The 26,992-nt window shown below is 36.7% G+C and overlaps 1 protein-coding gene across 4 annotated transcripts in view; it reads right to left on the reverse strand.

Moving 5' to 3' along the window:
• MDFIC (MyoD family inhibitor domain containing) overlaps positions 1-19,770 on the reverse strand; it is a 52,773-nt gene extending 33,003 nt beyond the window's left edge. The window contains exons 1-4 of one of the 4 annotated variants that reach the window (XM_058420430.1): positions 19,688-19,725; positions 18,793-18,934; positions 17,528-17,683; positions 6,150-6,281 (exon numbers count right to left, since the gene is read on the reverse strand). In XM_058420430.1, coding sequence (XP_058276413.1) covers positions 6,150-6,281; positions 17,528-17,683; positions 18,793-18,850 — 346 coding nt within the window. In that variant the 5' untranslated portion in view covers positions 18,851-18,934; positions 19,688-19,725. Of the gene's footprint in view, positions 1-6,149; positions 6,282-17,527; positions 17,684-17,943; positions 17,998-18,115; positions 18,244-18,792; positions 18,935-19,687 lie in introns of those variants that run through there. The other 3 variants (XM_040063104.1, XM_040063103.2, XM_040063105.1) reach the window with 3 other exon arrangements.
• Between the last annotated feature and the right edge of the window lie 7,222 nt (positions 19,771-26,992).

Here is a 26,992-nt window from a genome sequence, read left to right on the forward strand (position 1 = left end):
ACTGATGATTACTGCCATCCAAACTTCCTCAGCCTCAGACCATAAATTCAGATAACATTTTAAGAGTCAGAAGTAAAATAAAACAGAAACTAAAAGGCTCCAAGTAATTCTGGCTATCAGTGATATGCAGAATACATACAACTATCTTATGGCCATCTGGAACAGTTTAAAGTTCTCCCTGAAGTTTGACTACTGTTCTGTAAATGGATCAACAACAGCAAGACGTCTATTTCTTGACATGGAGCGAGAACAAAGTATACAAATTCCTCATCTATCTCAGTCCATCATTAGTTGCATTTCCTTACAGCATTCAACATGGAGTTGAAGGGAAGAGGATATACATAAAACATAGGCACCTTGCAGCAGCTCAGTTTACAAGGGACTACTAATTTCAGCAACACTCAGGTCATTTCACTGTGACTTCTGTAAACACAGAATCCCACAAGATCAATTAGTTGGAAAAGACTTCTGAGATCATTGAGTCCAACTTATGACAGAACACCATCATATCAACTAGAAGTGCCATGTTCAGTCTTTCCTTAAATATCTCCAGGGATGGTAACTCCACTACATCCCTGGGCAGTCCATTCCAACATCTGATCATCCTTTCTGAGAAGAAATTCTTCCTGATGACCAACCTAGACTTCCCCTGGCGCAGCTTGAGACCGTGTTCTCTTGTCCTGGGAGAGGAGACCAACCCCCACCTGGCCACAACCTCCTTTCAGGCAGCTGTAGAGAGTAAGGTCTCCCCTGAGCCTCCTTTTCTCCAGGCTAACACCAAAGACCCAGTCAGACTCTGAAGAGTGTAACTATAATGGTACAGCTATCTGTGAAAATCCCTCTCTACCCAGGAGAAGGTAAAATGAAAATCAAAGGGAAAGGCTTTGATTGTGCAAGTCACCAGGCCCCTCAACAGGCCTGAGAAGTTTTTCGGAGACTTTCAGAGCAGCTGTAGTAAGAGAACTGCCAGGTCAGGGGAGAAACAGAAGCAACACTGGCTAGTTCTCTGTTGGGGAGAGGAGTTCTCAGGGAGGACCTGTACTCCTCTATCACATCTACTAGCCAGATTTGTCAAAGATTAATCTTTTTTTTAAAGAAGGTTCTAAATATCAAATACTGTGCTGCTGTATAAATATTGAACTGATTAAGTTTTGTTCATTCATAGGTTAACAGATTTTTATACCTGGGTTTATTTGGAACATTGTACATAAATCACTTCTTTAACTAATAGAATACACCTTTCAAACTCAGTAATATATTTTGAATAATTTCCATTAATCTATTCTGCACAATTTCTGTAGTCACACACTGTTATGCGGCAAGAAGACTGTATTTGTCATACCTTCTAGCTTTGAAAAGGACTGTTTAAGTTAACTTGAGCACTTTGCACTATTTTACAGACAGAATAAACAGGAACATCTGAAATCACAGTAATTGTAAGATGACTGTGCATCCTAGAACAGCTAGGAAAAGATATCTGGATTACTATCAAACAAAACAAAGACTTCTAACAGCAGATTATCGACTTCTTGTTGGAAAACAAAACAAACACAAACAGCATAACATAAACTACAGAAATCACTCACTTAGCCAGACAAAAAAAAGAATATCCAAACCTTAAAATTAAATAAATAACCTTCTTAAGTGAAAATGTCAACATAAAATATAGAAAACAAAAAGATAAAAATATATAGGTTTTTATCCCAGAAGAATATAGTAAATAAAATAGTGGCCACAAGACCATGTAAAATTGTTGGATCCCCACAGAGCGGAAAGAAGCATCCCTTTCTCTGAAGAACTACACTTATCAGAACAGTGTTCCATAGAGGAGAAAGAGACAATTGAAGCTAGAAAATGATGGATAGCAATGACCTTTCTATCTGTAAAACATGGGCATATTTTAGGTATTTAATCTTCAGAACTGGATTATTATTAATCAATTATTCATGACAATTTGAATCTATGGTAGATGTTTTTTGTTTTCTTAAATACCACATAGCTGAGGTTCTGCTTGAGAACTGGAAAGGAGATTAAATCCTCACAAGCAAATAGTGTTCAAGACTGACATTTTATTCCCTCCTAAACATTCCCTTCCCTGCATAGCAACACACATTGAAGATAACCTAGTGCCCTCTGCAAAAATCCTGCCTAAATATTCTAAAATCCATCTTTATAGACTTTTTTCTCTAAGAGGGAAAAAGAAATCCTATACTTCTTCCAGAGAACAAAGCAGAGCATTGTGGTAACACAGAGCAGCAAAAACTGCTATGGCTTCATTCCTATAGCCACAGGTTACCCTGATGCATGTTTAACATGCACTCCTCCTCACTTGCCAACAGTGAGCGATAACAGAAGCAGAACCACTCCATTATGGGCCACCAGACCATACAATGAAAATAAGCAGAAGGTGCTTGCAGATATTTAAAATGCCAAAAACTTCCAAAAGAGATAGCAGATAGAGTTATTCTAAAGCTCTTTTGAAAAGCAGAACCTTTAAAGTCAGAAATAAAATAAAAAATATGTATGCATCTGTGAAGGGAAGGGAACAGGTCACAACACCTTCTTGAAGAATAACTGTACTGAAAAATATATGTCTCCCCAGCTGGGGGAACCATTATGGAAAGACTCTCCTTTACTCAAGTTCTAAAACTGAAGGATATGGATAGCAGTTGCCACCTTGTGATGACTAAAGCAAATTTAACACACATGAAACCACCAAGGATTCCTGTTCTCAAATACTCTGTTAAAAAAATGAACACCTTATTCCTAGCCTAACGGAACTTCCTGACATTATATTTAGTTCTCCCTTTGTCTTGCTATAGCTGAAGAACTGTCTCCAAATTTCTGTTTGTTGTGGCATGCTTCTTAGGGACTAGGCAAAGCCTCTCTCTATTCCCTTTATTATCACCAAACAGATTGAATTCCAGGAGATTTTCCACAATATGGCATGTTTTCAACTACTCCAGTCATTCCTGAGATATTTGTGGTTCTCCCCTGACCCTTCACCAACTGAACAGTCTTCCAGCAACAGTTATGCAAGTGTATTAACAATTACTACAGAAAGGTAATACAACTGCTTCCTTTTTATATAATCCTTCGTTGTTTATATGTCAGTAAACAGTAAGCTTTTGATTCTCAAACACTCTTCAAAAACAATAAATTCCTTGGCTGAGGCTTCCCATAAGATTAACTATTTACCCAGGACATTATGAACATTTTCATTAATGGGGAGAAGAGATGATCCAAAGGAGACAGAGAAAAGGCTGATTTCTGGAGGAAATCTCTGGAGGTTAAAAAAAGGGAGCTTGAAAAAAGTACTGAAAGGGCAAAGCAGATGAACGTGAAACATCTTACTATGGAAAATGGGGGCAGTGTTTTAGTTTATTGATGTTGCCTGGTAAACTGAGTTCACAAGTGCAAATGAGAAATCATACATAATGAAGTCATTACAGGGGCTCTAACACTGGACTCCGTTGTTAGTGTGCCAGTAAAACCAACTGATTAATCTAATTCCATATAACAGCAGGACAAAACAGCTGCAAACAAGGAAAATCTTGGAAATTAAATACTGGAAACATTTATAAAGTAAAAGCTAATGCTAAGACAAATGGCGTATGTATCAAGTGTGGGGATGGAAAACAATCTGTATGGGAAAAAAAGAAACTGAATCATTAGGATGGTGCTGAACAATTGTGAAATATGCGTTGTCTAAAATAATATTTAGAAAGAGTTTTAAAATACACTGTAATAATCAAAACACTGTTTATTTCTAACCTCAAACCTCTTTCAATATACAACAGTGTGCGAACTTTAGTTTGGCAGGGTAATAGATCTGGTTGAATCAAGACCATTCTGAGCTATAATACTGATTTTTCACAGGAAATACCTAAGCAATGTTTGTGATAAGAAAGCTTATGCTTGCTGCACTTGTTCTGGTTTTCAAATTTGGCTACTCGGTATATTGAGTTCTAAAACTTCTGCAAACTACAAAATGTATAACTGAGTCAAGAACTGTTCCTCAATTTTTAAAAGGAGAACAAACTTCCCTACTCATAAGCACCCCCCTCCAAAAACCCAACAACAAAAAAAACAAAACAAAACCTGCTTGGATTGCTGAAGAAAGGAGAGGTTTGTATCAGTGCATCTAATCAAATATGACTCATAATAAAGCCTCTACTACACGCTTATTAAGACTAAGTGTTTTAAAAATTTAACAGCTTTCAGCTAAACTTGCTTTTCACAAAGTCAGAGGTAAAGCCAGTCCTGATTCCAGGATGAGGACAGTCATGCACACTGGAACAGTACCTTTTACCTCTACTTTTTGCCATATTTTTTCCCCTTTTCCCTTTTATTTTTTGGTTTGTTTTGTTTGTTTGTTCTGTGGGTTTTTTGTTGTTGTTGGTTTGTTTGTTTGTTTTGTTTTGTTTTTTGGAGGGTTGTTTTTTTTAGTTTTTTGGGTTTTTTTCAGCAGCAACTCACCCTCCTATCACAGAGATATATCTACATATAATCATCAAGTCACGTTACCAGGGGTTTCCACTATCTGCTGCAATTTCTACTACAGGTTGAAAAAAATGTATCATTTTGTCACTCCTCAGTGCAGCCATTGCAGTACAGCTTGGTGGCAAACAGATTAGAGGATGTACAGAATCACCCTAAAGTCCTTGGTCCTTTCCTCTACAATTTAGGCATGCTAATAGCTATGAAATAAATCTGCTTTCTCATGCATTTGGGAATAAGGAAACTTCTAGGAAGAGGGAGTGAGAAGGAGGCAATTCCAAAAGCAGAAGATGCCATACACTCCTTTCCATATCCTCAACATAAGCACAAAGCAATTGCCTGTCCAGGGACATTTAGGTTTAAAACAATAATTTTTTGGGACTAAGTAAATTCTCAAGCTGTGTATGACAATTCTCCCTATTTTCAGCCCTTTAAGAATTCTTTTAAATCGTCAGATAAATATCTGACAGGTTAAATTCAAGTTTCCTGTAAAGGATCTAGGTAACTATTCAAAATATTAGAGGTGTAAGTATTTACTGGGATTGATTATTTAGGGAAAAAAAGGATTAACTAAGATTTGAAAAGAATTTCAAATGCTAACATGAAGTTCCAGAGAAGATGAATGTATAGATAAGACTAAAAAACAACTAAGCAAAATAACAGAACAAACAAACAAACAAACAAACAAAAACCACAACCTAAAAAGAAGCAGATAACTGCAGCAAAAAAATCACCAGTTTTGACAACAGAAGTTCAGAAATATGATTTTACCCCACTGTCAACAGTATAGCGTACATTGTAATGAGAGACTAATCCTGAAATGTGTGATCAGACGACCTCAAGAGAGCTGGAGTACCACTCTGCATTTAGTTCATTTTCTTTTTGAATACACCCAATAATTAGAGAACAGTTCCTCATGATGCCCCTTGAACAAACGTTCAAGCATTCACAGAATTTTAGAGCATTACAGAGTATTACCTCTGGAATCTGACAGAAATATTTTTTGCCTTAAGAGACTGCAATGGATAGTGTATTATCTTCAGCCCAAGACAGGAAAACAGGAATAATCTTGCGTACCTTTTCTGTTTAAAAGAAGTCAGGACATACACTAGGAATGTGGACCTGTCAAAACTAATTTAAAAACTCCACAGTTCCACAGCATAGGTCTAAAACCTTACCGTATGGCATTCTTCTAGTTCTGAAGATTTTAGGACTCAAAACTCTTAAAAAACTTACACCTGACCAGTAATCAGTACATCTGGAAGCAACTGCTCTCAGCATAGTTTACTTTACCTCCTATATATCCGTATAACCTGGGAAACTGAGGGTGATGATACCTAGCACAGCTGCATACATGCTGTGCTAACTGTTGTACTATTAATGATAAGAGAGAAATGTAACATTAAGGATTTAAAAGCTTAGATGCTACAGAGGTCTAGACCATACTGCAACACTCGAATCACACCTTTCTTTATACTTGTTGCTTATGCATGCTGACAGGAGTCAATCTAGGAAATAAATCCAGTAGATGTGCAGTACAGTTGCAACACAATTGCGTTTGACACACATTTATCAGAGTCAACAGGCAGTATCCCATTACACTGCGAAAGCAAGCCTCAACGGCAGCAATTTGTTCTGGAAATACTTACTTCTGATGAGGTCACCATCAGTGCGATTTCCCCAGATGGACTGCTCTTGTATCTCTGCTTGTGTGCTTTGATTACTGGAAGACTGGTTTATGTCTTTATCTCCTGCCACAGTAGTCTCTTGGTCAGTTTTTCCTAAGTCAAAAGAAATTTCAAGATATTAGTTTCTACAGTATATTTTCTCTAGGTAAGTGAAACTAATTTTTGAAAATCAAAAGTGAGATAGCATAAAATATAACCTGTCTTAGCATCTCCTTTTTTTCCCTTAGAATTAACTTCCAATAAAGTTGATTTCCATGTGTTTTCTGGCCGAGATCAGTAAAATTTCTCGCTAAGAAAGACTTTCAGTCATATTGTATCTAATTGTGCAAAATAAAACTCAGCAGCTTCTGTGACAAATTATACTGGGGGGACGGGAGGGGTGTTTCCTTATTTAGTTACCTTCCACAAAATTTTCATATAAAAAATTGAATAGCTTTGTCACACAAAAAAAACCATTATTTTTTTACCCACATACATGTGGCTCTAGCATATAAAAACTATGGTAATTCCACAAAATTTTGTTCTCTATTTTTTATAATTAAAAACATAATCAAAGACAAATACAGTTGAAACTTCAAAAGTGACTAGTACTAAAATTCAGAAAAATATTGTAACACAATTACCTATTTTTTGTTGAAAATAAATAGTTTTTAAAAGCCACTGCTGATTAAAAGTCAGCATTTAGCCAATAATGAAAAGAAAAGGTATTTCTTCTCTCCAAGTCAACATAAGATGCAGGGAAAATTCCATAGTAAGGTTATTTGAGGGATTCTTCAGCTTATTTCACAATGTAACAGATGTTATTTTGATGATGTTGGCAGTTATCACAGGAGTTCCCTCAAACCAAGGTAAGTGACAGTTTTCATCTTCACCGGCATTAATGTTTTAATAATCAAATCTGCACACACAAATCTTTCTATTCTTGATTACTACAGATTTTTCCTACTGGCATTCAAGGAAACATTTTCAAATATGGATTTGCTTTGTTCATTATTCACAGCAACAGATTATCAGTTTATGTTACTTACTCAAGGGATCTGTAAAACACTAAATATTTTCAGTCTCATGTATTTTCTTTTGAGTGTACCTACAACATTCAATATTTACAGTAAATCTAGATGAGCAACTGCTGAAAAGTCCATTAGCTCCATTTATTTATTTCAAAGAACATGTTTATAAATCCCCTATTTTAGTTTCATATACTGTATCCTCTAGTAAAGTCATTATTCCAGTCCTGAGACACAGAAAAATCACTTTTTGCTACTGTGACATAGCAAAGGTTAGTTTCTTCAGGTAACCCATAGCACTTTGATTTTAAATCCTAACTTTCTGCCTTCGTTATTCACCCTATTAAACTGAGGCACTGAACATCACTCAAAATAATATTTGCCATCTTGTTTATAGTAGCATTTCCCTTCAAGCACTGCTGCTCCTCTTCTATCAATTTCCACTTCTGAAATGTCTGACCTAGCCTCCGTGGTACTTTGCTCTCAGTCCTCCCCCCCACCAACAACTTGTCAGTATTTCCTCAAGCCCATCCTGAGAAGAACGGTTTCACTGGGATTGGCATAGTTATTGAAATGAATGGGAAAAAGTTGACTTTAATGAGTTTTGCCCCTTGCCCTGATGACTTACTCTTACCTAGATACTCATCCTATTAACATTAAAAACAAAAACAGAAAAAAAAACCCACAAACCCCACAACAATAACAAGAAGAAGAAGAAGAAAAAGCCAAACAAAAAAACAACAACAAGAAAAAACCAACAGACAGAGTTTTTCAACCCCTTTGACAGATATCAGATACAAATTATTTCTGCCCAGTATGTATCAAATTCAAAGTGACTGTATTGAAGTATGATGGTTTAGCCTGGCCTGTGCAGTTAAGTATTAGGTGCAAATGTGTTTCAAAAGTGATTGAAAAGTGTTCTGGAATAGACTGAATAAAGATACATAGTGTCCTGACAGAGCTACTGTAAAAGCACTCTGCTTTCCACAAACACTAAGCTTAAATGAGCTATTTTAGGAGATTTTGCTCTTAAATTACTTTACTACAGTGATGACACCAAAATTACAATATGTACCCAGCAGTGCTAGTAGAGACCCACAGAGCAGCTGTATACAATTCTCTCGTATAGGTTATGACTCTGCAGAGCACTATTATTTAATGTAGTAAACAATGAATGGCTATAAGGAAACAATAATGTTAATAATATGGGGCCCTCAGTGTTCTAGATTACATTTTTATCTAAGAAATCTGAAGGAGTGCAGAATACAATCAGTCACCATTATTCATAAGAATTTATTTTTCATCCCTCTGCTTGTTTTCTGTTCAGGTTTGGTTGTGGGTTTTTTGGTTGTGGTTTTTTTTTTTTTTTTTTTTTTTTTGTGGGTTTTTTTTTTTTTTTTTTTTTTTCCTCTCTCTCTCTCTTTTTTCTTCTCACTATCTAGGCTGTATGTGTATTTTTCATGTGCACTTTTATTACCTAGCTGGATATGGTAAATGGCCAGTCAAAACCGTGTAAACAATAGAAGTAGTTAACAAGAAAAAAGCAGCACTATTAAAAAGTTTAAAAGAAATAATGTTGCAATTGAACACTAAACAATTTTTATTGGAAGGTCAAAACAATTAACATCAATTTTCTCTTCTTTGATCTATTGAATTCACATGAAGAGTTCCCTGTAAATGTGCTTAACAGAAACCTCCCCCATTCAACATGCGTTTGCTATCCTACTTTGCACTCCAGAATTGTCCACTGGAGCAGCTCATCCTGATAGATAGATGCCGCCCTGTGGTGTGGTGAGCTCACCCTGGGCAGCAGCTATGGACCACGCACCTCTCCTCCCTTCCCCAGCCCCCAGCAGGACAAGGGGAGAGAACAGAAAGACTCAAAGGAAGAAACTTGTGGGTCAAGATAGAGTTTAATAAGTGAAGAGGAAGGAAAAGTAAAACAAGAGATGCAAAGGCAATCACTCACCATCTCCCACAAGTAGACCCATGCCCAAGCTAGTCTAAGCAACAGTCTAAGTCTTAGACTAAAACCTCCTCCCCTGTTTTTGTTGCTGAGCATGACATTCTGTGGCATTCTTGTCAGCCTGAGCCAGCTGCCTGAATTGTATCCCCTCCCAAGTCCATGCCTACTCGCAGTCCAGTAACTGGAGAAAAATGTGGGAAAAGAGAAAACCTTGACTGATGCTGTGCAAGCGCTGCTCAGCAATAGCCCACTGGTGTACTGTGAACCTTGTTTGAGTCACTGATCCCAAAAACAGCACTACAGGGGTTGCTATGAAGAAAATTAACCCCATCACACTCAGGCTTAATTCAATGTGGATTTAGAAATAGTAGATCTTATGATCTCTTTATTTAAGCCCTTTTTCATAAGTCACTTCTGGTGCATCAGACTACTGGAAACAGATACACACTGGTGTCTTGATTCAGTTGCTTTTTCTTGAATATGTACCATGTCTCAGTTTTTGTAAAAGGGAATTTGATTATTCCCTTATAACAAATAGTTGATAATGGGATTTTTTTTCTCAAATATTAGAGGTGCCAGCCACTACAATGTACCAATTACAACCAGTCACACATGAAGACAGCCTCAGGAACATTCCTGTCTTTTTTTTATGCCATTACTTTTATGTTAGGTACCTAAGAATTGTCACAATAATAGTTTATGAAGAATCAACACAAAGACCTTACTCTGATAGAAATACTAATGACTGGGTCTGGCCAAAGAAAAGTATGACTTTTTTTCCACTGCATCTTCAAGCAAATTTGTAACACTTTTTTGTTTCAATCAAGCTTATCCTTAAGAATTGTTCCTGCAAGACTTCCTTAGTATTTTAGCTTCTGCTTCCTTTAGCACACCCTTCCACTCTCATGTGGCTAACCTCCAATACTGACAGCCAAGAAAAAAAGAGATGCTCTTCTTAACAGTTCAAATAATGGAAAGAAAAGACTCATTATGTTCTGAGTCTGGCAGTGCTAAAGTATAAATTCAATCTCTCCTCAAAACCACAGTAAGTTACTCTAGGTCATGTCACAAAAGCAACACAGACTTCTTACCTACCACAGCTGAGCCCTAAACCAGAAACTTGTGTGGCTCTGTACTTTCCCTAAACTAACAGCAGTGCCAGGGCTGAAAAGCTTCTAGTCAAAAGCCCCAGGGAGTGACACCCACACAGAACGCCCTGTGATTTATCCTGAAGGTAAGCATAGGCAGAAACTCTACTTGTCCAGAGATTAATGCAAGTTTAAGGCTTAAATAGTAAGAGATATGACATGCTCGCAAAGTATAGAATTGAGATGGCTAAAAGCCAAATCATATCTATGATACAGACAACTGGTAAGCCCCTTAGTGAAAAAAATTAAAATTTTAATCACATCTCAAAATTACTGCTTCATTAAATAAGTGAATAAAGTGAATTACTGCTTTTTCTCTATGGAATTACTTAAGTATATATAAATCATTTTTATAGTACATACATTAATTTCACCATAATTTTGTAATATTTGTTTTTTAAATTACACAGCAATACACACATTACATAGAATAGAGACCTGTTTTCACCTTTGAGACTATTGTAATATTGATTCTTAAGTTTTGTTCTAGTTTGGAGAATATCCTTCCAGTTATACAGGCTTCTTTAAAACATGACAAAAACATTCTGCAAGATTCCATCAGCTGAATAATGTCAGCAGTCTGGATTAGCAACAAGGCTACTATTACAACAGTCCTATCAAAAAGCAAACTTAACAAATAGAGCTGTCAACAAAGACCTATGAATATTAGGCAAAACAGGTATTACAGGGCAATCTCCACAGACTCCTTCCAATTCTGCCTCCTATGCCTTTGGGAAGTTGCTAATTCCTGAAATATTCTTAGACCACCTCAGCAAATAATCTCTCTTTTCAGAGCTACATTTGTGTATCTTTCTCTATAATGTAGAGCATATTCAGTGGAGATTAATTTAATATACAAAAGTGATAGAAAATACAAAAAACATAAGTAAAGGATGCGTATTTGCAAGACACACTGCAAAGAGCTCAAGTCTTTGACAAATAACCAACTTTTCCTCTCCAAGTACTTGTCCATTTGTACATTTAGCTGCCCCCAGAGCCCCACATCTTGTTCAGAAATGGGTCTCTGTGTGTTCATACATGTGCTATCATGTATCATGATGTAACATACACAAAACTAAAATGGAAACCATTGCCCAGATTAAGTGGATTGCATGTCCTCAGAGTTTGATAGGCAGTTGATTTCTGTTCATTAGATGACACATAACCTTATAAACTTACTCAGCCATCACTTCCAAGAATGTGAATCATCAGAGTGCATGAATAGCAAAATGACAAACTGGACTTGAGAAACAAGTCTAGTTTGTCTATAAAATTTAGGAGTTTGAATAAAGAAGTAATTTAATGAATTCTGCTGCAACAACTGAAGGCTTTGCTGCTATGACACATTCATTTTCTGTTCACCAGCAATGTGGTGGACTGCTCCAAATAGCATGTAAAGAAAAAACAGCTGGCAGCAAAAGTTCCTGGAAACCTGAGTGCATCATTCTCATCAAGGAGAGACAAATAAGGAAAATGGACTGGCAGAGAGATCACTGTGATCTCCAAAAATGCAGTCACAAATGGTCCAGGTTTAACCTATAACAAGCAGATGTAGATTTAAAAATACACATGCAAAGTACAAATCATTCCAAATGAAATTTTGTCCTTCAAAGAAAATTACAAAAGAAAATTGATTGCCACAAAACATAAACACAAACACATAAATAGATGTATGAAGAATAAAAATATCAACTAAAGTTCCCAAAAGGAAATGTAATAATCAATTCTCTGTCTCAAGCCTACAATTGTTGGGAGGGATTGAAGAGCATGTGGCAAACACTGCACTTCTAACACTTCCTTTGTTCATTAATAACCTTCCTGGCAAGGAACCACTAAGGATGCTACTTCCAACTGAAAATTCCACTGTTCGCAACAAAACCACAAAGAATCCCTGATAAAACCACATTTCACAATGTAATTTATTTATTGTTAGTTATTAACAGTTAACACCTACCATCTACTTCCTACTTCATGAAATGCCTAAAACTTTTAGGCATTTTATATAACAATAAATTCAACAGTTTGTGCAACAGAATGCCTATTCCAACACTTACCTGAAACAATGTCATTAAGGACATCTAATTAATACTGATAACCCACAAATTATGGAGTCAGAAGCCTCCAATCAGATGTTTGATTGTTTTAAAACAAAACAAAACAAAACAAAACAATTTGCATTCATTTAATTTCAGTGGCTTTAACTTAAATGTCTTGTTGCAACTTTCAATGGCTTCAGAAGTGCCACAGAAAAAATTAGTTTCTCGAAATTAGAGCAATTTAACTGAAAAATTTTTTGGAAAATTCTTACAGAGACTTTTCCAGGTGCAAGCCATGGAATAACTTTGAAAGTACTAGAAGCTTGACAGCTCTGAATAAATTTGAGTCACGATAAATTAAAAATGAACAGCAATGTGCAAATAGGCATTCTGCATTATTTAAGTGCTAAAAAGGTCAAATACATAAGTGAAAACTTTTCACAAATAATCACACTAATTATGAAGTCAGTTATACACGGTTGTCATTTAGCCAAAGAAGTATCACAAGTATACAAAACCAGTTTCATGGAAGTGCTAAGCTATGGCCGCTATGGCTGTATTAGCAATGGCCAATAAAACTGGGCCCGTACAGAGAAAGAATTAACTTTAAGAATATTCCATATTATACATGTTCCAGGGGCTTTCTACTTTGAACTAGTTCTCAGATTTAATCTTTAAGATTCAAGGCTTACTAGTGGCTGGAGTGTATTAGGCACATTCCTGCAGCTTTCACATTATTTTGAGCAAAAGGAATCCCATCCAGGTCACTCGCTAGGATCACTCCACAATGCAAATCAAAGCAGATTTACTTCAAAACTGCATGGCTGATCCAAAACAAAAACAGTAGGATAACACACTCATTGCTGAATGTTACTGGCAAAAAAAAAAAAAAAAGTGTTTAAAGCAGAGAGAAATCTGACTTCTGAGAGCCCAGAGCTGAATATTAAGAAGAACTACTGTGATATAAAATATGATATAAGATGGAATAAAAATATTTCAAACTTGATACATGATCTTTACAGTCAACTCTATGAAATACAAGTCGATCACACCCATGTGGGCATGAATCACTTGACTGAAACAATATGCACGTGAAACTGAAAGCAGACGTGTACTTTCATGTGAGAGTCATGCATCTATCTACCAAAGTTTTAGATATCTTAGTCAGTAATATTAAAAAAAATGCTTCAGTACTGGCACACAGCAATGAAACAAATTAATACAGATTCTCTCAACTCTTGTCAGATAGCAAGAGGGAATAAAATTCTAGAGGAAATATTTCATAAGTTTGAGCAATCTGAGTACACTGGTTAACCATTAAAACAAAAATATATTACTCATAACACTGAGGCATTGCTGGTAAAATGGAATAATTATTGCGATAGCAATCATTGTTGCCTCAAGAACGTCCAAACATTCCCTGCATAAAGTCTTTTGTTACCCAATCTCATCTAGCCATCAGATTCCTTTCGTGCTCCTCATCATGAAAACAGTTAAGCACCAAAAACATGAAGATTAGAATCACATTCTTGAAGAGAAGTATTTTGTACACTTTCTGAATGGAAGTATTAGTTGCTGGATATGGTTTCTTGAGATAGCAAATCAGAACTGCATCTCCATCCAGCAACAGTGAGATGATTTGCACCAGAGGGAAGAATCACTTATAGAATCTGATCCTTGACATTTCTACTAGATTTCTCCATCTTCCCCACCCCATTAAAATAAAAAAAATTCTAGTGAATTTCCATCATCTAAAGATTTATTATAGTGAAATTATCCGTCCCAATTTTGTAATGTTGCTAATTATTATAATTACTATTTTTCTTTCTTAATTGAGAAAGCTAAATATTATTCCTTCATTATTCTAAGTTACAGTTAGTTACCAAAAAGCAAAGATAAAAACATTCCAAATAACTTATAGATGGCAATCCTACATTTTCTAAAATGTGGCCTGATTCTCTAAATGTAGTTCCATGTCCACTGAATTTCTCTCTTGTATTCCATGGTTTATTCAAATGCAGAAGATTAAAAAAAAAATAAAAAAATCTACCCATATTCCAGGCAATAATCACACCACAACCTCTAATTTATGAAACATTTTCCTTAAAGCAGAGAGTCCAATGGTCATAAAATTACCACATTCCTTTTCCAGGGGAAGGAATTATTTTGGTACCTACCAGTTGTGAAATACCTGGTCACTACCAAATTGAAGTGGTCTAAGCAGGCACATGACACTATTCACTGAGTACATCATACAAGTAGATGTAATCACAATTTGGTTTCAAGGTCCATGAGCTACAGAGAAAAAATAAGGCACCACCAGGATCTCGAACAAGCACTTTTGGAAGGATGTGGCAGAAATTAACATGTTTGCAGAATTTAGATTAAACCTTCCATCCTGCAGTGTCTCTTAGAGCAGCAGACCACACTGACACAGACAATGGTTTGAAGACTGAAGCTGAGTTTTGACATTGCAACAAAAGAAGATGTCATGATTTCATTTGCTGTCTCTCACAGCACACTAATTGTGGATGGGCGGGGTCCAGATTCTCACTAATATTTTTGCATTTATTCAAAAATGAACTAACAAGGAAGAACAGCGACAGAGGATATGTTGAGAGAGCATATTGGTTAAAGCAACACAGAAAAATTCTTTTAAATTTTGAAAGCCAGAGCATACCACATCTGTAGGCCAAACTCTGCCTCAACCCAGTTTTCACCATGTCCACAACTGATGAATATCCCTGTATACTGCCTAAGCTTTATTAAGTTTGTCTGGTCTTTAATTAGGTTGTGGGATAACTATTTTTGAATATTCAAGATTCAATTGAAGTTTCTTTTCCTTTCATGGAAATATACAATTAATTTTCAGCATCTGAGCATATATGATAGCAAGCAAAAGGAACACTTTGTATATCTGGATTTCTTGATGATACCTCACAGAACTACAGAAGAGGAAAAGCTTGTTCCCAGGATATAAGGTATCTATATCAGTTAAACATATACAAAACACCGTAAAGTATGCTATTACAAATGAGAAATTCCTTCTCATTAGAATGCACTTAATACTTTATTATACATACAAGATAAGCCATCTTTTCCTGATTAAGGAATCTTTAATTCTAGGTCAACCCAGATTTCAAGTATCTCACTGTAAATATATGAAGTAATTTATATATATATTTATAGGTCAGTAATATGAATTTCCATCAAAGCTTTTAAAATTATCACCAAATTCCAGAGAAGTCAGTGTAATTTTGGATGTTCTGGGGTTAGAATAGAAGGAGAGAGGCTGTTGAAAGTTCCAGACATCCTATCTTAGCTTTTCAGCCCTGGAATATCTGAATTACCTTACCCTGTAACCACACACCGCAGAGCTGACAACAGAAATGCTGGAATATCGACTGGAAATGTTATGAACTCACCTTTTCCTCTTTCCACCCCCACTTCCCCAACAACTTAGACTAGAAAAAAGCAACAAATAACCACATTAAAAATCTGTATTTTCCTTAAATCTAAGTTCATTAGAATAAAAATTATGTATTTGAATGCTGAATTCTGCTTTGTCTTTATGTGGACTGTACATAAGCTTTAAAACTGAGCATGTGCTTTGACAGGTGTGGCCAGTGCACCCATAATCATAATGCTTGTTTGTACCTTACTGATCCCCAAGAAAGCCGTGATGTTTAATTGGATCATTCGGATTTTCTGCACATTACTTGTCAGGGACTGATTAGTATTTGTTTCCTTGTTTTAATTAAAAAACAAAACAAAACAAAAACAAAAAAACCCCAACCCAACAACAACAACAAAAAAACCCCACCAAGAGCATGTATTTACAATCATACATAGGACTTTCACTTCATAGTGAAAACTCATTTTGAGGTGGTACTCTGAGAATGAGACCACTTTCCATGCTAGCTAGTTCACTTACAACTTCAGTAACTTTGATGGATGGCCTACATGCAGAATTTAACCAGTGTGGCCAGTTGACCATATGACAGATTAAAAACAACACACTGAAGATAAACACATATCACAGGTACTGATGCTTCTGGCAAAAATGTGATTCTAGCAGTTCAGTTCCACATGCTTGATCTTCTGCATTTAATCTTTTTTATTATTATTTTTTACTGTTTAGAAGTTATGAGTCATTCTCTAGAGAGAGAAAAAAAAATAAAAAAAATCCAACAATAAGGTAAGTATAAGCCAACTTGCTATGCCTCACTGCCAAAACATTTTTTACTTAGCTACGGATACTTTCTGGTTTCTGAAACAAGTCTTCATCTTTGATTACACATAGCTATTGATTTTCCGAGTTACAAAAACAAGACTGCATTTTTAATCCACAGTTGCACAACTGTATTACCAGGCTCTGTTCCAGTTAACCAGTTATGAATAAAGTTACAGTTCTTGAACAAGATTATTTGTCTATTTTTCAGAGACTTTTTAAACTCCTGTCAGAATTCTGGAAAATCATAGCTGTAAATGAATAAATAAAGTCTCATCTTCACAGACCAGGACTTGGCAGGCAAACATACTTCCCAATTTTGAGGATAACCTAAAATATACTTTGTCAAAGTTCCATACATGAAGGTGATCAGAGTATCAGTGTATTTTGTCCAAAAGCAAATAAGACAACTTAAATAATTCACGTTTAAGATGAATGTACTTTTAAACAACCATTTGAAGAGCTGATATGAAACAAGTTATAGTCTCAGAAACTGATTTTAGCTGCAGCATCACAGAGTAATCTAAGAAAAAAAACAGCAAAGTGACCTCCAACCTGAACAATGCTCTTGCTCTTGGATCAACTTCCCATAATTAACTTCAAGACCTGGAAGGACAGCTTTACAGAAAAGAATTTCTAAACACAAACACAAATCTGAGAAAATCAAAAGCAATTTTTAAGGAACATCTGCCTCTGAATGACTACAGTTTTTCAAGTACTGAAAATCAAGGCTGAAAGCGGCACTTTTTTTCCTTTTTGTTTGTTTGTTTGTTTGTTTATTTTTTCATGGGAATTTTGGGTTAAAACAATAAAGTGGTGAAGTGAAAGTGCTACAGAGATACACCAGGGGAGGGACAAAAAAAGAGGGGTTAAAACCCACAAGACAAATCAGTAAATGTATCATTCAAACACAACGCGCAACAATTACAGAGAAACTTTAAAGCAACTTACCTCGAGGGAGGGAGATCAAAGAGCTGTTTTCAGTCAGAGCTTGCTCTGGCCCTCCAGGCCCCGGAGGAAGAGGTTCTCTCACTTGGGACATCTGCCAGCTCTCTCGCCGAGTTACAGAGCGCCTGCACCCCTCTCCAACAAAACTAACACGCGACCCTGAAGGAACAAGCAAATGAAAGGACTTCGTTAACGTATTTTATGCAGAAAACTCGCGGCTCCGGGCGAGGGACTGAGGAGGGACAGTAGGAAGCGGCGGCAACTTTCCGGCGCGGCGGCGGGCGCGCCCCCCGCCCCCTGCAGCGAGCACCCGCGGGGCCGGGGGGCGGGAGCGGCCTCGGGCCCGGAGCCGGGCGGCCGAGGAGGTGGCCGGGGGGGCCCGTCCGCCGCGGAGCCGGCCGGCGGAGCGGCGCGCCTACCTCCGCATTTCCTCCCGCTCCGCCCGGCCCTGCGCCGCGCCCCGGCCGCGGGAGCCTTCGCGCCGCTCCCGCCGCGCCGCCTGTCCCGGCGGCCGCCTCCTCCCGCGCCGCGCCGCCCGCCCCGCACCCGCGGGCCTTCCCCCGGCAGTGGCGCGCACAGCCCGGCACTCACACCCGCTGTCCCACCGCCGCCACAGTCACTCCTTCTCCATCATTTCCGGACTGTGAAACATCCCACTCCGGCTGGCGGCGGCCGCGGCTCGGCGGTTGTGCAGCTCCTGCCGCACGCCAGCGGCGGGCCCGCGGGCTGGGCTGGGCTGGGCCGGGCCGGGCTGGGCTGGGCTGCGCCGGGCCGGCCGCGGGGCGCCGCGCTGCCCCCAGCCGGGCCTCCAGCCATGGAAATTCCCCCAGGAAACCGTAACCCGTCAGATAGAAGAAGGCAAGAAGGGGGGAAAAAAGCCCCAGGAGAATGTGAAAGGGAGGCTTTCCAGCCCGGGCAGGGTTTGCAGCTGCAGCGCTGGCAGCGGTGCGGGGCGCGCTGCATGGCGCAGCCGCTGGCTCCCGAGTTGGCCGCGCTGTTACGGATCGCCCGCCACCAGTTGCGCCTCGGAGCGCGGGGCGGCACGTGGAGCCCCGCGGGCCCCTGCCCTCCGCCGGCCTCTGCCCCTGACTGGTAACATGCAGATATAGCCATTAAAAGGACTTCGCAGCGGGCACACCGAAATACTCAAACAGGAAGAGTAGAACAAGCAGTTTTCAAAAGCAGAACCTTAAAGTGCAAACTACTTCCTCTGCTACCATCTGCCAAATACTGTTACCTGGACTTTCTCCATGTATTATCAGACTTACGCTCTGTTCTTGCCCATAACACGGGGTACTGCAACTCTTGCTCACACCTGGTGTCCATAAGCTACATGCTTTGCCTTGCTTCTGGGATCACAGTATGTCACCTTTCTCAATTGAAGTGTGTCCAGGTTTAAAATGTATTTTCCTTAAAATTTACAAGCAGATTTTTTTTTTTTTTAATGGTTTAGTAAAAATGCCAGTAAATAGGTCTCATTACAGTAAGAGAATTAGATATTTATTTTTGGGAAACAAAAGTAGGAGTATAAAACACGCAAGTTACTGACTATCAGCATCCTAACATGAGAGACTATAGCTAATAGATATTTATTTTGATATCACACATGCTAAGCAACATGCTCAGTTATTAAAAGTTAACTTCTTAAAGTTTAGCCTTTCCCTGACATGCTTGCGAAACAAGCAGGATAAAGTGTAAATACCTGACTAGAAGCCAGTTCTACGTGAACTCCACACCCTTCGGGGCTAACTCTTATTTCAGAAGTCATCAGTAATTTTGCACCACCGTACAGCTTTATTTTTGTCTTTGCTGGTGCAAAAGAGAAATGTGATGATGTAAGGTTGATATGCTTTCCTCTGGAAAATACTATAATTTTAAAATATTTCAGTAACCTAAGGTGTTCTTTGGTGCAGCATAGTCTTTCTTTAAAGATTTATATGGAAAAGGGGGGGGGGGGGGGCTGGGGGGAAGATGTTTTATGTAGAAAGAAGCTGTATTAAAAAAAAAAAAATTGGGGGCGAACAAAGCTATTATTTTACTGTGTAATAGTAATATTAGTCTCAATATCTACACTTTTCATCTATGCAAACATTGCATAACTTTCCACAGTCCCCTCCTTGCTGTCCCAGGGCAGAGTGATCAAAACAAGGTAGAACAACTTACCTCAAACTCCCAAGTGAGTCAGTAGCAGAAGAAAGGTTATGACTCACTCTCAACATGCAAGCTTGTGTTTTTCCCTCTGAAACTGGAAACATAGTAGAGAGCTGTGGGAGGACCAATAATTTAGCCAACCACACCCTGCTTCCAAAATATTTCATTGGATAATAAATGCCTATGAAGAGCTGATACCACCCAGGGTTGGTGTTTTGGTGGGTTTTTAACCTTATCTATGAAACCCACATGGTAAACTCCCATGACATTCAGTTTATCTTCTTTAAAAAGATGAGGGGATGAGCTCCCTCTGACAAGGTTCAGTTGTAGAGTTTAAAGCAACTAAGTGAATTTACAGGATCTTCAGCAGACAGTACAACTGATGCACCTGGAGGTAGTTCTAAACAAAATCAGATTAAGAAAAGATAAGAGAATTCAATACACAAAAAGCACAATTCGCTGAAATAGTGCATTAAAAATTTTGTGCAATGTGCAACACATTACATACCAAAGGCTGTGATTGTAAAAGACGGGTGCAGATGCGGTCCCTGTTAATGAGATACCACAGATAGGCAAAGCTCATTGGCATACACGCTTCCTGACAGTACAACATACTTCTAACAAATACTCAGCCAATCTAAAATACTTGTTGTATTACTTTACTGTAAAATACATATAGTTCTAAAATATTATTGACAATTCTCAGGAAGTGGGCAGTTCAGGTACTGACACCATCAGCCTTTAAAGTAGGCTACAAATTTGAGATATACTGTATCTTACTAGAGCAACTGAGTTACCGGCTGTTGCATATATGTATTCCAATATAGTCTTCCATTGCTAGAAAAAAATTATGTGAAGAGGAATTCAAAAGGCTTGCAAATAGAAAATAAATACAGTGTGTAGGCAAGATAAAATTTTATGAAAGAGAAAAAAAAATCACCAAAAATCCCCTGATCAAAACAAACTAACAAATAAACAAAGAAACCAAACAAGCAAACAAAAAAAAATTTAAAAACCCAAAAAGCCCCCACAAGATCACATACCCCGCAAAAAAACCCACACACTGCCATCACCATGAAAAAGCTTTCCAAGTTTCTTTCTCTATTAAAAAAAAAAAATTCTTTAAAACACACTCCTATCAAAAGTGCACAAAATACAGAGTATAATCCTATGTCTAAACAAAATTGTTTATCTCCATTTCCTCGACTGAGCTCCTACACAAGTCATACAAGAGATATTTGTCTTGTCACTGAACAAAACAAAGTGCTTTAGAAAGATATAAGTTGTTTATTTAAGGTAAACCCACAACATTCCAAAATTAACAGCTGCAGAGGTTGTTTACTCACATTATTTTAAAAAATGAGCTATATTTCAAGCTTGAATTTTCCAAGGCTAACTTATAGTGTTTGTGGGGTTTTGGATTTCAAATAGTTTGTGTTGGAGGAAGTTTTGGATAGCAGAGATGCCCATCTCAGGAATGCTGTGGGAAAATTGTGCAAAACTCTTCAAATAAAAAATGTGGTCACTAGTTATTACTTAAGGATGGATGAAGGTCTAGGTACTCAAATTTTCCCCCCATCCTAACTCTACCCTTTCCTTCCCCAAGACTGCTCTTTAACTGATGCTGATTTCCTTCTGTCGGGAGGAATTGAAGACATCTTACTTCCCTCTTAACACCCTTAAATAGTTCTGAATAATGGACATTAGTGTTATTGAATCTTTTTGTGATTGAATACTTGTACCTCAGTACCTGTTAGTTCAAGTTATTCCTCCGCTATGCCTCAGAACATGATTTTCAACTTTGTAATATGTAAATTTAACGTATGTGTATAATTCTAAACTTTAGCAGTCTTTTCAGTATTAGGATGATAGCAGGATCTCTGTCCTAAATATTTTATAGTGCAGCAATGTTGAAATGGAAGGACAGTTATAGTTAAAAGGACTAAATAAAAAACTTGGAGTTAAAACCAAATTATATTGTAAAAAAATATAATTACAAGTGAAGCTTATATTTTTTTATTTTAATGATTTTAAATATAGATTAAAAGCAGAAATACCCACAATATATGCATAAAAGGAGAGTTAAAGAGAATTTGAAGATCACTATTAAGCTTGGTTTGGACTACTTTTGGTTCCTAGTGTTCACGACCTAGCGTTTATATTACTCTTCTGCAAAACATCCTGTAAAAAATCATGTAAATTGTCAGGTGCCAGGGCAAAGCTGGTTGCAGCTGTGTTGTAAATGAGGATTTGTACTTCATAAAGCATAAAGTGCTGTGGGATTGATGGTGCCTTCGACACCTGCTAGTCCTAACAAGGCAACCAACCCCTTTTAGGCCCAGGAAATCTGCTGCCAAAGAACACTAATCGAAACAAATAAACAATTGAATGTCGAAAATGAAACTAGAGACACACAGATTTAACTCCTTCTGTAACCAGAACTGAAATAGAGATATGCACTATCTTTTAGAGGAGCAACTTATTCCAGTAAAGCTGTACCAGGGAGCAAGAGGGTTTAAAACTATAAAGAATCCTTCTCTAGGTTTGATGTGTTTCTGCCATGGGATGGACTCCACAGTGGGGAGAAAGGGAATATGCAGCTTCATGCTTTCTGCCAGCTCAAGGTATTTTTCTCCATTTTGTTTTTCTGTTTAGACTAAGTATAAGCAATATAGTAGTATAAGAAATAGTTTCTGCAAAACATTGTCAAACACAGGAGGTAAGGATTTCATTAAGATTGGTAAATTATTAGGTTAAACAATGAAGATTCTCTGAAATTATTTTTTTCTGAAGTAACTCTGATGAAATTCAAGATGTTGCATGAAGATGGATTCAGCTCAACAAGCTTTGTCCTGCTCAGGGCGAAGCATATTGCATGGCCTGGCTTATGGTAGCTTCACCTATTCCTTAGCAAGCTCAAGCAAGTTGCTCACTCAAGGGGGTAATAGATCTCATGAAAAATAACAGATCATATATTGAGGCATGGAAAGTGATGTTTCATCACAACAAAATGTCAGCTAGTAATTCATTACAGTCCTACAAATAAGTCAAGAAGTGTTGAGTATATGATTGCAGCTGTGCTGGATTGCAACAGTTAGTTAATTTGCATATATTCATTCAGTTATTCAGCTTTTCACTTTACAGTTCATATTGCAACTTCATTAATAAAAAACTTACTTAGGAAATCAGAAGAACATTAAAATTCAGCAAAAATTATTTTTCAAACTCTATACTGATTTTTAAGACACTGGATACTTGGATTGGAACTTGTAGTGACATTAAATATCATCTCAGCAAAGGCAAGTAATGAACAACAGCATCTTTCGAGTTAACTGGGCAGGAAATTTAAGGGAATATTGATTAAAAAGTGTAGCTAGCTGAACACAGAATATTGTAATATGAGTTATATAGAGACTTGGTAAACTTATAATCACTTAATGATTTTGCCTGCAACATTTATTCCTAGTAATTCTAGAGGCTGTATTTATAGCATTAAAAAAAAAAAAAAAAAAAAAAAAAAGGTCTAAATATTTCTTGTGCTTTTCAGGTTAAAAAGGCTCCTTATGCTTTTGCACCCTGAGAAGTATCTGGATCTGGCATTATTCTACATTAGTATTTCATGCACATTCCTTACAATTGTGAGTATTCATGAAATTTACATTACCTTTTCTCAGCAATATCAAACTAATCACCAGTATTAAATGATGTTTTAAAAAATACCTTTTCTAGAATTCTACAAAACCAAAAATATTTCCATGTAAAAAGAATATATAATCAATCTGTTCCCAAAAATTTAAAATCTGAAAATACTAAAACAAGTACATTTTACAAATAGAATAAATAATGAAATGGAACAGAAGACTATATGTTAAATTGCTATGTGAGGTCATGGTAACACATCCTGAGATCAATAAAAATTTAGTTAATTCTGTACATCTTTAATATGAGTTCATAATACAGAGTACAGATGTTCCTTTTGAGCTGCAAGAGAGTACACTGTGAATGAGTATTAAAAATATTGGGCATTCTATTTTATATTTTCATAATATAGAATGCTCTTACATATTGTGTATTATTCCTCATACATATTCAGAACATATATTGTAACAGTTCCTTTGGAATCAGTAACATGTTAGCTCTGAATGTGTATTAACAGCCAAATGCATTTGCATATTGAGTCCATAATATCGAATGCACAACCAAATTGTTGATAAAAAGTCATTGCTATACATAGAAACAGTATTTATTTTCTCATGCTTCTCACTCACAACTGTGCTATCTTGCAGTTATTTCTCACCCATATCTTAACAACTAAAAAAAAAAAAAAAGAAAACAAATGCCAGTTTATTTTCAACAATTGGGAATTACAGTTTTCTTGATGTTAAATATTTTGTGAAGGTTTTTTCTCTGTATCATAATCAATATTTCTTTAATTGCCTGAATAGATATGCTTCTGGTTTTTCATTCTGGTATTCATATAGATGACTGGACCAGACCCTTAGCATCAAGTGCTCATTCAGATAGTTCATCTAAAATGCAGATCAAAGAAAAAACAAGCATAAATAAAACCCCCAGTCAGTCCGTTCCACTAATATTTTTAACTTTCATGATTTTTTTAATTTGCCTAAAAAAAATGTAGGGGGGGGGGGAGGGGAGTGGAATAGAATGAAATTTACAAAGTAATATTACACAATAGCATAATTACAAAACTTCATTTGTATCAAAAAAGTTATTGTTTGTCTACATTGACAGATGACCATTCTGGCAACCAATGAAAGTAAGGATGGAAAAAGACACTATTTTACTTTTCTAAAACAGGGGATGAAGAAAAATAGTCTTCTGCCTAAGTTTCTTACTTAGAATAATGAAAGTTAGAAAAATCTTAGGTGCAGGTCTGATATAATTCTATGACTATGTTTCTAGGATGGGGATTTTCCCCAGGAAGAAAAAGAAAATCTAAGAACCAACTACCTTTTGCCCAGTTCCCTTCCTCATCCTATAGAGTTGCTGAAATAACTGGAAAGACACAAGAGGAAATTACTTATACCATTTCAAGGACTGCCTAGCTGTATTACTGACTATTAGTTTTAGAATAATTTCAGGTATATTATTTTAATAAGCAATACTGAAAGTTACTTTATAGTTCTGATTATCGCAACAGAGATATTAACTCCAAAACGTATTCAGTTGTACTTTCTGGCAATTACTGGGAATTCAAAAACACCTACCATGCAAGAACCAAATATTTACACAAGACTATCATAATACCCCAGCTAAAATACCAGTAAAATCAGAAAATGCAAACTAGATTTAAGGTGACTCCCATATAGCTGGTATTTTTGGATTCCATATAGGAGATGCAGTCCTGCACAGTGAATGATGGCACAATGATACTGCTCACTAATATCTGCAGTATCTGCCACATATCATTGAGAGAGAAAGAATGTATTATTGTATGTATGTTTGTATGTGGACATAAAATCACTGGAATTTTAGTGTTTTCCTTTAAAAGAAGTTATTACATTTTAGTTTACTGTAGGAGCCTATTACAGTGTAAAATTGCTTTATTTCCCTTTTACTTTTGCTGTGGTTTGTTGCAAACATTCTGAAGTATTAATGAAAATGCTGTATAAGTCAAAATGTTAGAGTGTAATTTTATTTCATATTGTTTTATATTTATAAGATCTATAAACAGATTATAAAATCAGGTATTTTGAGGTCAGAGCTGTGGGATTTTTTTATTCTGTTATTGTAAATAAAATAAGATAGTTTGTACTCAGCTGTTTTACCCTTCTAATATGCTGCTCTCTGGGAGAATGTTTCAAGATATAAATGCCAGCAGACTAAATGACCTTGATGACCAGTAATCAACAAGCAAGTGAAATATTTTTCTGTAGTTTTACAAAGTGATCTTTATATTTTCTCAATAAATTAGTTGCATTTTTGACTCAATACAATTTATTATAGTCAAAGTAAAATTCTGATAACCATGAACTACAGACAAGGAAAATTTAAGCAATGGTGGCATGGATGCTTTCACTGTCAAATCTCTGATTTTGCAGTCCTGGATCTCTGACCACTTCCCTAAATTTTTTTCCCTATCTTGTTATGTCAGTAAAACTTTTTTTTTTCTTTTTTTTCTTTTTTTCTTTTTTTGTTTTTTTTTTTTGTTTTTTTTTTTTTTTTTTTCACCAAGTCAGATTTGATTGTATAACACTGATAACCAATCCTGAACTGATCCAGTGCTCTGCAGTGGCTAGTTAAACTGTCTTAAAAGCACTTCTACTATGGTCTTCAAAAACATTTGACACCTGGTTTTTAGAATAAAAGGTATATTTTTAATCAGTTTGCACCATAAATATAATTAAGGAGAAAACCAACTGAGTAGCAAAAATGCTAGTGTCATTTGTCGTTTTCTCTCATGGCTTTGTCACTGGCAATGGTGGCAGCAGATTCCCACCCACTCCACTTTTCCTCACTCAGCATCTGTCTGTTCTGAAACTAGGAATTGGAATGCTCCTCCTAAAATCATCCCACATTTTCAGCCCAAAACAATAAATACTTCTCACCAGAACTGTAAATTGCTTCTTCAAATTGTCATTTGTGAGTAATGCTGAAGAAAGTCATATAAAATCTAGAAAAGGCTTATTGAAGTATCTTCTCTTTGCTACAATGGTCAAAATATGGAAGTTAATCTTCAGAAACGTAGAATTTATCAGCCATTTAATTTTCATGTTGTAACACCGTAGTTGGAAAAGGCAAAACAAGAGAGTAAGCAGAAACACTAAAAATGCTGGTTTCCCCTATTTAATGCCAACAAATAACCCTCTTTTATGACATCCAAATCTTCTAACATCTTATCACATATTAAATTCTCCTCTTGCATGAGATTTCATATTGAATGAGAACTGATAAATAACACCAAGGTCATGACACAGGAGAACTTAAAATAAAGCAGAAGATATTCTGGTTTTTTCTCAATGTAAGTGGTTGAAGTTGGGAAAAACAGAGTGACTTAGGCCTCACATTGATGAGAAAAAAATCAGACTCTTGACCCATGGATACAGCAATTTGAAAACTACTACAAGAATTTCCTCTACAGTTTGCAGGGAAATGTACAATTTGGGAATTTGGTAAAACAAAGTGAAGCAAACACACAACAGTTTTCAATACATACCCTGTTATGTTTGTGTGTCTAGACACCTGTATTTAACTGCACTCACAATGTGCATGCATAAAGGATACGCTACACTAGACCATGAGATTATACATTTATCCTCATTTGTGAAGGGGGACCCCTATAACTCATGAATGGAA

The sequence above is a fragment of the Hirundo rustica genome, chromosome 4, assembly GCF_015227805.2.
Source record: "Hirundo rustica isolate bHirRus1 chromosome 4, bHirRus1.pri.v3, whole genome shotgun sequence".
Classification (NCBI taxonomy): domain Eukaryota; kingdom Metazoa; phylum Chordata; class Aves; order Passeriformes; family Hirundinidae; genus Hirundo; species Hirundo rustica.